Source organism: Stylophora pistillata, chromosome 14, assembly GCF_964205215.1.
Source record: "Stylophora pistillata chromosome 14, jaStyPist1.2, whole genome shotgun sequence".
NCBI classification, from domain to species: Eukaryota; Metazoa; Cnidaria; class Anthozoa; order Scleractinia; family Pocilloporidae; genus Stylophora; species Stylophora pistillata.
In genome coordinates, this window is record NC_142532.1 from 21205309 (window position 1) to 21217906 (window position 12598).

Below are 12598 nucleotides of genomic sequence, written 5' to 3' on the forward strand. Positions count from 1 at the left end.
ACTTTGTGTTGCTATCGGCATTGTTTTGGCCTCTTGACTTGGCACGGTTATATTTTTTTAGAGTTTATTTTTTGTCTTAGTTATGTTACCCATTTACATTTGCTTATCAATGTTTTCTTTGCGTGATGTTTATGTTTTGCCCCACACTGAAAGGTTTACCTGTCCTGCTCGATCATTAAGTGCTCTTATTTCGCTGTTTTAATCTTGATCGTGATAATTAACGATGAAGTCAAAGTGGTTTAAGAAGACATTTATGCAGCTTAATCTATTAATTTCATTGCTTCCCCTACGATTTGTCAGTTCCCTCCGCGAGCGTTGTGTGATGTTTGGGTTGTACGAGGAAGTCAGACGCTTTCATTTACTTACTACTGACGTGTCTCGGTTGCCTTCTGTTTATCGTAAAACATAATAGCTAAATGTAGCTGACGCTGATAGAGGACATCAACCCCTGGTGACCTTCTTAGGGCTTGTCACTTTACACCGGAAGTGGTGCGTGTGTTGGTAAAGTAAAATTTACAACGGAAGCTGTTTCAGTTAAAGATGTGTTTCTCGAAGACTGTAAGAAAATAATTCGAAAGAATACCCATCAATAATTCTTGAAATAATGTTTTTTATTCATTGTTTTAATATTTCTTTTCACTTTGATAAATTTTTGTCATTAAAATTGTAGCGGTCCAATATGTATGACATTTTTGTTTCGATGCTATCATCTTTCTATAAGTTATTCTTGTCAACATAGGTGAAGAGCATAACTTTGAACCTGTTCTGTGCGTGACTTCCTGAGAAAAGCGACACTTTTCGGTTTTCTATAATCTCAGATCCAAAAATATCGCGGTACACGGGAAACTATTCCTTTCATTCTTTCAAAGAACCTCTTTCGTGACAAGTAAGTTGAAGTTTGAAAAAAACCCATAGAAAATAGGCAATTTACAACAGAGGAGACAGCAGAAGGTCTAATCATCCAAGTGGATAAATAGTAAGAAATGTGAAAATACAGACTCAACTTTGCGCTAAAAATTAAAAAAAGCACTTGTCAGTTGTTGGAAACTTAGTTCTTGTTTTGTGTGGTTATTTTTGTTGAAATGCTCCATTTTGCCTGAACATACAGGCGTGGTTCAGTCAGTTCATTCCCAACACTTCAAGTGCTTGTTAAGTTTCTTTCCCTGAGAACTGCCCTCTTACAAACATTTTTCCAAGCTATTCTCCACCAGGTTTGCTCATCGGTCAGATAATGTAACTTTGGAACTCAAACTTCAAGGGTTAAGTGTGAATATAATTTAATCATGTTAAAAAATGAGATCAATATTTTCGATTAATAACTATGAATCGTCGGATCAAGAACCAAGTTTGATAAATGTCCAATTTCTCCTAACACGTTCAGAAGTTTTTAACCTCAGTTATAATGAGTGACCGACCTCATCAATCATGTCAGGAATAAAGGCTGATAGTTTCGAAAGAAACTGTTTGGGGCTGCGTCGGTGGGAGTAACGAAATAATTTGGATATATCAACAAAGTTGATATATCCAAAGGATATATCAACAAAGTTGATATATCCTTCGTCGGAGCTCCGACGAAGGGCTAACGCTCGAAACGTCAGCTTTTGTTATCGTTACGGTGGCCAATTTACATCTCAACTTTGTTGATATATCCAAATCATGTCAGGAGATTGTTACTTAAAGCGTTAAAGAGAGGAGAGCTACTCAAGAGGGTTCAGCAATTTGCATGATCCACTCGTTCTCTAGAAACGTCAGGTGCAATCGTTTAATGAACTTGCGACCGCCCACAGTTTATCTGAATGGATGCACTGTAGCGTAATAACCGAACCTACAGCCTTCATTATGACGAGCACCACGTTCTGATATGTACAACAATGGTGCCTCGTGAACGGCTGTCAGTCATTTTTAGTTCATAGTCTTCCTTCCCATGCCTGTCTCCGACTCTCTGCCTCCCAAACCTGTCCGAATCCTCTGGCGAACAAACGTACGGCCGTCGTCGGCCGATGCTGGTGAGCTGTCGTAACTAACGTTCAAACGTAACTGATTGAACCTTTGTTAATATTGTTTTTCTTGTTGATTTTCAGGCCGTGGTCGCTCACATGGACCCCACAAGTTTTACATCCCTGTTGTGCCCAGGAGACACAGCTTTGATGAAAGAATATTCGCCGCACCGGTTAGTGAAACGTTTCATTTCCGTTTGTGAAAATCCCAGTTTTGGAATGTTTACATAACGTTTAAACTGATTGAGTTGATGAAGGAAGAACGGCACTAAATATTCCATATTAAACTGCTTTACGAGCATTGTCATTTACGATTGTGGAGCAAAAGATTTGTGAAAGATCTAATCGTAAATTTCCCTCCTCATCAACAGTGACCGTTACACTATTTTTGTCCAGTTTTAAGCAACTGAAACAAATTGATGTTGTTATTTGTGTGCATTGCTTCACCGTTTGATAAGGTTACTGAACGTTGTGTATAGCGATGGTTAGAATATCTCCTTTTGTCGAATGGCGGGCTTTAACTTCAGCTATATTCCAATTTGCTCAAATCAGGTTTGCAGGAGACAGATAAGAAAAAGAATACTGATTAATTTGAGTGGAACAAATTTTAGCTCAAGTTGGCTTAGAAGCATTCAGGTTAAATTGGAGAAAATTGAACGCACTGTTGCGACCAAAACAGCAAATTGTATCATTAAATGCTTTGGCTTGGTGTGTTTCTTATCCTTGCCATCCTCATTCTATCGCTTCAGGCGTGTATGAGTCATGTACCTAAATATACAGCTAGTTAAATATACAATTTTCCTTCTCAACAACAGTTGGTTCCTGAATACATCTGCCAATGTTCTTACTTGATTGTTAACTGTCACCTAGAATCTTCTGCTTAATAAAGCTATATTTCATTTTGATTTTGAAGAAACTATCGAAGAACGTTAGATTTACAAGTTTGAATGTTGTCTTATCTTGAGATCAAGAGATTGTTAATGGGGTAGAAAGACAATAGTTAAATACTTCAAAATAATGCCCAGTGAAAGCTATAAGGAATTTTGACTCCGCCATATTTAAACACCGAAAGAACATTAGTTTTAACCTTCACGTATAGCAGAAAAACTTTGTTCACAATGCGTCACGTTAGAGAAACTTGCAGTTCTACTCAATTTTTTTTTTAATTTTAAGTTTATCTTCTTAAGTTTTGTCTACAAGCTAAAAGCTTTGAAAGCCTCATCAAATTCACTAATTAGAAAACAAGAATGTAAACTTTTGAATTATTTTAATTAGATCATTTTTATCATTCTTCGGTAGTGCAGCGGCAAGCATTTCGCTACGTAAACTGTATTTGATTGTGGACGGCCACACATACTTAACTCACTTGCTAACGCTTGAATTTTTATTCGACTAACCAGTTATGTTTTCGTCACGGTCAAATGCTTAGTTTGTGATGTCGTTGCTTGCTCACAGTAAAACGAATTGAAAGAGTTATTGCAATTCGGCATGTACTAAAATTAGGAACACCAGAACACCGGAACACCGGAACACCATGGAACACTGGAACACCCCGGAACACCCCGGAACACCACGTAACACCGGAACATCCCCGGAACACCGAATTTGACGATGTAAAAAAATAAAATGTAGATGTAATTTGTTTACCCACGTAACACGAAAGAGCTTAGAAGCTAGAAGCAGGCGCTAAATATATAGTTTCTTAATGTTTCTTATCTTATTTCTTTGTGGTATAAATAAATGTTGTTGTTGTTCCGGTGTTCCTGGTTTTAGCACATACCTTGCAATTCAAATCACGACAACTTTGATGACTTGTTTGTTTGGTCTTCTTACAGAGCGCCAAAGGCAATTCTGGTGAAAGGTGAGTCTTGTGTGGACTTGTTTGTTCTTCTAAAGTATTCCTTTAAGTTACCTTGGCTATTTCCATTAAACTCAAGTAAGGCAATGACCCTTGTACGTGTAAGGGTCATTAATTTAAGTAATTGCAGGAAAGAAGCCTGAAGAACCAAAAAAATAAAAGAAAGTCAGGCTTCGGCGGGATTCGAATCAGTGCTTCCCAAATACTAGTTTGGTGCTATTTCCAACTGAGCTACGAAGCCTCACTCATTTTCGCAGGGTCTTCTTTCCTTTGAGGAATCTGATTGAAGTAAGCTGTTTTCATCCTTAAGTCATTGAGGCGTGGCCCAGCTAACTGTAAATGTTTAGTTCTGTCAGAAACTTTTTTTCTGAGTGAAATCTTTGCTTAGCTTGGTACTGCTTATAACTCTACATTACCAGGTTCTTTTCCGCTGAGTTTGATCGAGAATTTTTTACAATAGTTTTCTCCTCCAACATTTTCAATATAGTACTTCTTCTGTATTGTCCTTTGCGGACCTCGGCTCTCAAAATGTCAACCGCCAGGGCTCGACACTAATGGTAGCCAACTAGCCACAAACTAGTAGAAATTTAGTTTAGGCTAGTGGTTTTCGATTTCCACTAACCAGTTTGCTTAGTAAATAAACTGAAATTGTCGTAAAATTTAAGATGTCACTAGCCACTTGGCTAGTAAGTTGAAGAGTTAGTGTCGAGCCCTGAGTCTGTAGTGAAGGAATTTCTGTTTAATTGCTTTTGACTTTTTAAAAACTTATTTGTACACGATCCTCGCAGTAAAGAGCACAATTTAAGGTGGCTGAACACAGTTTTTGCGCGCGCTTTTGCTGATGCAATTCAGCGTGCGCACCAGGGATTGCAAAAAACAAACATGCCGTCAATAGAGCGGTCATTTTATTTACCCAACACGTACCCGCACTATCTGTGCTATTTTTCTCTATAGTTGGCGCAGTGTATTGAGGGCTTTTATCTTTTATTACAAAGATATGTTAGAAAAGTTAACGGTGCAAAGAACCCAGCAATTCTCAGCTTTTTCGTCGTTACCGAAAGAACCCAGTTAAATGCAGTGCATGCGTAGTAAGTAAAAAAATTGCGATCGAATGGAAAATTGCTTTCTCGGAAATATGCCTATTTCCTGAGAACCACTCCTTAGAATTTCACGAAATTTGGCACGAAAATACCTTAGGAAATAAGTAACTAGAGTATTGAGAAAAATTGATTTTAAACAAAGGAAATTCTAGAAAATCGAGTGAACCTTCAACAAGGGAGAATTAAAGATCTCTCTGTTAAATTATTAGCAAAATGGTGTTAACTTGTGAGTATCGTTAGGTAAGGTAAACTTTATTTGGTAAGTAGGTTGAGATTGTTTGGCAGCCGAAGGGCTGATGTGGACCTACTATACACAATCAAAATTTGACAAACACAAAAGATATTAACAAAAGAATAAAAGCTATGCACAGGGAGAACACAATATATTTACATGCAAAAAAACTGAGATTTACAAGAGCCTATATGAAATATTAATATAATGCCAGAAATTAAAATGCTTAAAAGTATGTAAAATCATCTTTTTTTGCGGTGATCAAGTCGCTTCCTTGCTAAAAGAATACCCCGCAATGTCCCTGGTGTGTTTCTTTAATATCTGCTTATAGGAATTACAATTTTCAGGCACTTTAACTAGTCTATTTAAAAAATTCCAGATTACAGGGCCTCTCTACTGTAAAGTGTTTCTTCCAGTATGAGATTTAAACCTAATAATATTAGATTGATTAGGAAAGCGAGTTGACCTAGAAGTTGTCTTTTTAGAGAAAAGTTCTTGAACAGATTGACACGAAGTTTCAAAATACACTTTGTGCATTGACGTAAGAACAGACTTTTTGTAAAAGTAAGAGAAGGGTAGCCAATTTGATTTACTGAGACAGATATCATCATCCAGCGACGGTTGTCTATAATGCGGGAAGCTCTTGCGTGGATAGAGTTCAGAGAATTCATTGCAGAGGGTGAGCAATTTCCCCATCCAGAGATACTATATGTTACGCTGGGAATAATAGATTTGAAATAAATTTCCTCGAGTGACTGATTAGGAAGAATGTTCATTCTCTTTAATGCTCCAACTTTTTGTGTGAAATGCTTCTTCACTGAATCAATGTGCACAGACCATGCCGGAAAGTCTATTGTCGATTTTAACTCCTGGGCAAGTGGTAGAGTCAACCAGGTTAATTAAGCCTGTCCCAAAGTAAAGGGAAGGAAGAGGACCAACAAGCTCGATGCATGCAAATTATAAAGAAAATCTAATGACTAGATTTTCTACAAAGAAACAAGACCGATTTTAATTGCCTGTTTATATCTATTCATGTCGCCATAGCAACGGCACATACGTCAGCCCAACTATCAAAAAAACAAAGTTTGTGTTGTTAACTTGTTTGCTGCCAGTTTTGGCGATTGAGAGATCAAGAGTTTTAGAGAAAATGGTGAGAGAAACAAAGGTATCAAAAACTGTGTTCAGCCACCTTAAGCAATAGTGAAAATCAGACCTGAAAAAATTCAGGCCTGTACGGGATTCGATCCACTGACCTCTGCGATACTAGTGCAGCGCTGTACCGATGGAGCTAACAAAGCAACTGGGAGCAGGTAATGCAATTAGTCCGACTTAAACCCGTAAGATGATAAATCAAACACAACGAATATATGAAATTTATATATCTGAACTGCGGTTATAGAAAATATTGCTTAAATAGTGCTGTTTACTGCGGGGTTGGTGAACAAATACGTTTCTATAACCGCAGTTCGGATATATGAATTTCATATATTCGTTGCGTTTGATTTATCACCTTACGGGTTTATTTCGGATTAATTTGATGACCTGCTCCCAGTTGGCTTGTTAGCTCAATTGGTAGAGCGCTGCATTAGTATCGCAGAAGTCAGTGGTTTGAATCCCCTACAGGCCTGATTTTCACTATTGCTTGAATAGTGCTCTTTACTGCGAGGATCGTGCACAATTACGTTTCTATAACCGCAGTTCAGATATATGAATTTCATATATTCATTGTGTTTTGACTTTTTGTTATCAATTTCAGTTTGCTCACTAGAGAGAGTATCGGAAAGGAAGCAGAACTTGAGATGAAACTTGCAATTGTGTCAAACGCCTTGATGAAGGTACAGTATTTTCCGTTGCAAAGACTTATATTTAGTTTTGCTTTAGCCCCCCCCCCCCCCCCCCTCCCTCCACCCCACCAATTTTTGGGAGGACGGCAAGTTATTTTGTTTCAGTGTGAGGTACGTATGAAGAGTAGAAGAGAACTAAAGAGAGAGAAAACTAAAACGAAAAGATTAAAAAAGCTACAACCCTATACAAAACCTGTTGGAAACTTTTCGACAGAAATCACCTCATGGAGAATGTTGAAAATAACATTTCTGAACCTCTAGATTTCTACATTTTCTGGGAGCATGGCGGTAGATCTACCCCACAACCTCGCGCCTCTGGCGCTCGTTTTTAACCCCCCTCATGTGAAAATAAGTTCCGCCGTCCCCGTGAAAAGGAATACAGAGACAAACTAAAACAGCTGCCAGTTACGTTTTCGTTCGTGTGATTCTTATTGATCTGTTTTCGTTTCATTTTGAACAGGAAGGAGAAGAGAGACATCGAGTGGATGTTGAATTAAGAAGACTTCAGAAAGAAAACAAAAGACTTCAAGAAGATCTTCGGACGGCCTCGCACCAACTTCGGAAATTTTCCGAGTGGTTTTTTACGTCAGTTGAACCAAGTAACACGTGATACAGACACCATGAATTGTTCGTTGGATAAGTTTCTATTTTTAAATGTTCCTTCATCGTTCGTAGAGTTCATCCTTTTAGAGTATTAGTAAACAATTAACGTTGAGAAAGAGGAAGGTGCTATTATATAAATATCTTAGATTTAACTGGTAAAATAGCCTGTAAGATGTTGTATTTTCATAGCGTTTGATATATAAAAGCAAGTAATATAGGTAAAAAATTTCCAAAATTTTTCATTGGTTGGTTTTCGACGTAGTTGTCCAATTTTAAACGACCGCTGTCTGCGTCATCTAAGGGACCATTCATTTTTTTATTGACTGGGGAGGGGAGGGATGAGTCGGAGAACTTTGGTTGTGTCATAAAATTTACCTGACCCCCCCTCCTAAGGCTCTAATGATCCTCGTTCATCTTTTATAGTCCCCCCTTTTATAATCTGTTAGTGACCACTGATCCCCGTCTGTTCTCCCTGAAAACCATTTGACCCTCCCTCCCAAAAAAAAAGATAAAAAGAAAAAAATCCTCCGACCCCTCCCTTCCAGGCGATAAAGAATGACTGGTTCTCAATTACAATGCTTTCTTCGTTCTTTATTTCTGATATTTATCCTCAACCTTGGTTTTTTTTGGTTGATATAATCCTTTGCGTGTTTATACTTCATGTACTTTTCTTCCTATGGTTGAATTAAATAATTTTTGCTCTTGCTGGTATTTAAAATTCATTCTAATTATACTGGATGGCTTTTTCTGGTTAATGGAACAGGAGGGTACAGTATTCCTAGAAGGACTGTTGTCGGTGAGAGTGATTGACGTTTGGACGTCTTGAACGCAAGAGTTGTGTGCAAGTCTGGTTTGTGAAATGTGATTGGTCAGTTTTTTATTGTTAAACCCAGGTATCTCACGACGATTGTGATTGGTTCGTTTCAATAGGTCGTAAAGGTTGGTCTGTTTTCTCGTTAATCATGGTGACGTTGGGAATAAATTCTTTGTCCGGGAAAGAATTCCTTTTGGATTTGTTTGGGGAATTGAATATGTTATTAAAGTAAATTAAATTGATTATTCAGGTCGCGCTTATTTTTAAATTTTTGTCGGGAAGTGATTCGCAAATGATCAGATTTAAAGGTATTGAAATATTTAACCACAAACAGATTTGTTCTGTGAACAAGCCATTCATTGGTCAATACTACTCTTATCGACAGCTGATTACGTCACTGTCTAGACATTTTCATGGTTTTTCTTTGGCCTTGGGAATCTGATCGATTTTCACAAAATAACCTACATACTTGTTACGATAACCTATACAGCATTATAATATATATACATTTGGTCTTTATTTTTAACATTTATATATTGTTTGTTAAATATAACAACTATCCTATTTATAACGTTGGATTTCAAGTATTTTATAGTTCCATTTCCCTTGCGATTTTCGGCATATTTTATAACAGAAGATATGACTCGTCACATTTTAAAATTCGGGGTTTTAAAACTGTTTTTATTGTGTCATTTGTGCTGAAAGCTCACCCAATTGTATTGAAGGTATTTGCAGCTTTCATTCCTCCAAATCCTAATCCTTATTAACGTGTAAGGCATCACAGCAATTTTCGATCGAGTGTCGCAAATAATCCAATTGCTTTGGTTTTGCTTTTCTTCGCGCTAGTCTGTCAACCAATCACATGTAGAACTAAAGCAATCATGACTTGGCTATCCGCGATTTCGCGCGCTTTAGGCAGTTTGGTTGTTGTTACTTTCTCGTTAGCTTTTTAAAGGTATTTTCCTCTCTGAATGGCCTTCGTAGTTACTCTAGTTTTTGTTTCGTGACGTTCAATCTAAGTGTTCTGTCTAGTTAACGGATAATGGGGTAGGCCAACATAACTAAATCTCCAATTCATTTACAGTTAAAAGTTCACTGCTGCAAAGGAGATTTTTTACTTTGGTCCAGCGCTTATGTTTCACAGGGAAAACTGTTGTTATGTTAGCTTCACGTCATATCTAAGGTGCTTAATGACTTCGTGTTAATTTTTCTCTTAAGGTAGTTTTTATCAAGTCATCTTTATCTCTTGCCTTCATTTGCTGGAAAACCGAGTGGGAGAATCAGTTTCAGACCAACATTTTGTTCATAATTTCTGAAAGATATCTGATCCTGATGATGGATTGAATTCAGGAAGTACTAGGCTTTAATGATCATGCATTTCGGGTGGGTGAAAAAGGAGCTTAGCAATTTCTAAGAAAGATAGCGAAGATTCGCAAACTCAACGGAGGGTCGCATTTTGTAAAGTTTCTAAGTAAATGACCATCTTGTACACAGTTTCCGGAAAGAAAATAAAGAGAATTTGTAGAAACTTTCGTCAGATGTTCTTTATTCTCAATCTTCATTTAGTAAAGGATACCAGTGTTCGTCCGTTATCTTCTACCCCCATTCCCCCCCTTTCCCCACACCGCCTTTCCAGATCACTTTCTGCAAGCCCTTTCTATTAAACACAGTGGATCTTCTAAGTCCACAAAAAAGCCCTGACTTTCATAATTGCACAAAATATACAGGTAAACAAACTCTTCCTAACGAGCTAAAAATTTTGTCCCAGAATTCCGCCTCTTCACGAAGATACAAACACATGAATATTGAAACAAAAATTCGTTACTAAGCTTTTGTTAAGACGTTGGAACAGCGAGCGAAATCCGGTGTTCAAACTCATTAACAAAATGCTATTGTTTCAATATTTAGAGGGGGTTTTCTCGGCCCACAAAAGAGCTGTAACTTTGTTGAGATACAAATTGTTGCAAAATCCTTTTCACGGAGATATAAACGTGTGAATATTGAAACAATAGAGATTTGTTGATGAGCTTTTGGTGAGTTGTTAGAACCAATGGCTAAAAGAAGTTTTCAAACTCATTAAAAAATTTCTCTTGTTTCAATATTCAGAAGAGATTTGAAGTTGTCCAGGAATTCTCCTTTTTCGCAGAGAGATAAAAGCATGAGCAAAATTCTACCGTTTTAATATTAAGAGAGAATATTCTCGGCCCACAAAAGAGCTGTAGCTTTGACACTTGCACACAATACTCAGCTAATCACGCTCTTTCTAACGAGGTATAAATTGTCCAGGAGTTCCTCTTTCTCGAAGAGATATAAACTGAATATCGAAAGATTAGAAATTCTTTAATGAGCTTTTGGTTAATCTGGAAGAACCACTGGCAAAAACTAGCTTTCAATGTCATAAACAAAATTCTATTGTTTTAATATTCAGAGAGGATTTTGTCGACCCACAAAAGAGCTTTGATTAGCTTTGAACGGCTTGCACACAATACACAGCTAATCACGCTCTTTCTAACGGGCTATGAATTGGCAAGGAGTTCCCCTTTTTCGCAGAGATACAAAAGCATGAGCAGAATTGTATTACTTAATATTCTATAATTTGTCCTGGAAGTTTTCTTTTTTGAGTTTAAAGCTCGTTTTAGCCAGTCGCTTTCGATATTAACCAAAACCTCATTAACGAATTTTATTGTTTTCATAATCAGAGAGGATTTTCTCGGCCCACAATGGAGCTGTAGCTTTGACACTTGCACACAATACACAGCTAATCACGCTCTTTCCAACGAGCTATAAATTGTCCAGGAATTCCTTTATATGCGTCTATATATCTACGAATCCTCTCTGAATAGCAAAACAATAGCCTTTTGCTGTGGGTTCTACCAGATAAACAAAAAGCTCATTAATGCATTTCTATTGTTTTCATATTCAGAGAGGATTTCCTCGGCTCTCAACAAAGCTGTAGCTTTGACACTTGCACACGATACACAGCTAATCACGTTCTTTTCACCAAGCTACAATTTGTCCGGGAATTCCACTCTTTCGAGGTTAAAGCTTGTTTTTGCTAGTGGCTCTTGCAGATTAACCAAAAGCTCATAAACAAATTTCTATTGTTTAAATATTCAGTATCTTCTCGACCCACAATAGAGCTGTAGCTTTGACACTTGCACACAACACACAGCTCAACATACTCCTTCTAACGAGCTTTAAATTGTCCGGGAATTCTCCTTTTTCGCAGAGATATGAACGCATGAGCAAAATTCCATTGTTTTAATGTTTAGAGAGGATTTTCACAGTCCAGAAAAGAGCTGTAAGCTTGAAACTTGCACACAATACACAGCCAATCACGTTCTTTTCAATTTATAGCTCGCTAGAAAGACCATGATTAGCTGTGTATTGTGTGCAAGTGTCAAGGCTAGAATTATTTTGTGGGCCGAGAAAATTCTATCTGAATATTAAAATCATACATTTTTTTATTTCTACCTTTATCTCTCTGCAAAAAAGGAGAATTTCTGGACAACGAATAGGTCGTAAGAAAGAGTGTGATTAGTTATGTATTATGTCGAGGCTTCAGCTCTTTTGTGGGCCGAGAAAATCTTCTCTGAATATTAAAGCAATAAAAATTCGTAAATGGGCTTTCGGTTAATCTGGAAGAGCCACTAGCTAAAACGAGCTTTAAACTCGAAAAAGAGGAATTCCTGGACAATCTCTAGCTTGTTGAAAAAAACGTGATTAGCTGTGTATTGTGTGTAAGTGTCAAAGCTACAGCTCTAGTGTGGGCCGAGAAAATCCTCTGTGAATGTTGAAAAAATAGAATATTTCTCATGCCTTTATCTCTCCACGAAAAAGGCGAATTCCTGGACAGATTCTAGCTCGTTGAAAAGAGCGTGATTAGCTGTGTATTCTATGCAAGTTTCAAAGCTACAGCCCTTTTAAGGGTCAAGAAAATACTCTCTGAATATTAATATTAAAACAATAGGAGTTTGTTCATGAGCTTTTGGTTTATCTGGTAGAACCAGCAGCGAAATGCTATTGAATAGCTATTCAGGGAGGATTCGTAGAGATATAGACGCATATAAAGGAATTCCTGGACAATTTATACTTAGTTGGAAAGAGCGTGATTAGCTGTGCATTGTGTGCAAGTGTCAAAGCTACACGG

The 12598-nt window shown here is 37.4% G+C and overlaps 1 protein-coding gene across 2 annotated transcripts in view; it reads left to right on the forward strand.

The window, feature by feature from the left end:
• Positions 1-9976, forward strand: part of LOC111330879 (uncharacterized) — a 32415-nt gene extending 22439 nt beyond the window's left edge. For both annotated transcript variants that reach the window (XM_022935854.2, XM_022935855.2), the window contains exons 20-23: positions 2082-2170; positions 3833-3858; positions 6944-7022; positions 7492-9976. In XM_022935854.2, coding sequence (XP_022791589.2) covers positions 2082-2170; positions 3833-3858; positions 6944-7022; positions 7492-7641 — 344 coding nt within the window. In that variant the 3' untranslated portion in view covers positions 7642-9976. The remainder of the gene's footprint in view (positions 1-2081; positions 2171-3832; positions 3859-6943; positions 7023-7491) is intronic.
• The last annotated feature ends 2622 nt before the right edge of the window (positions 9977-12598 follow it).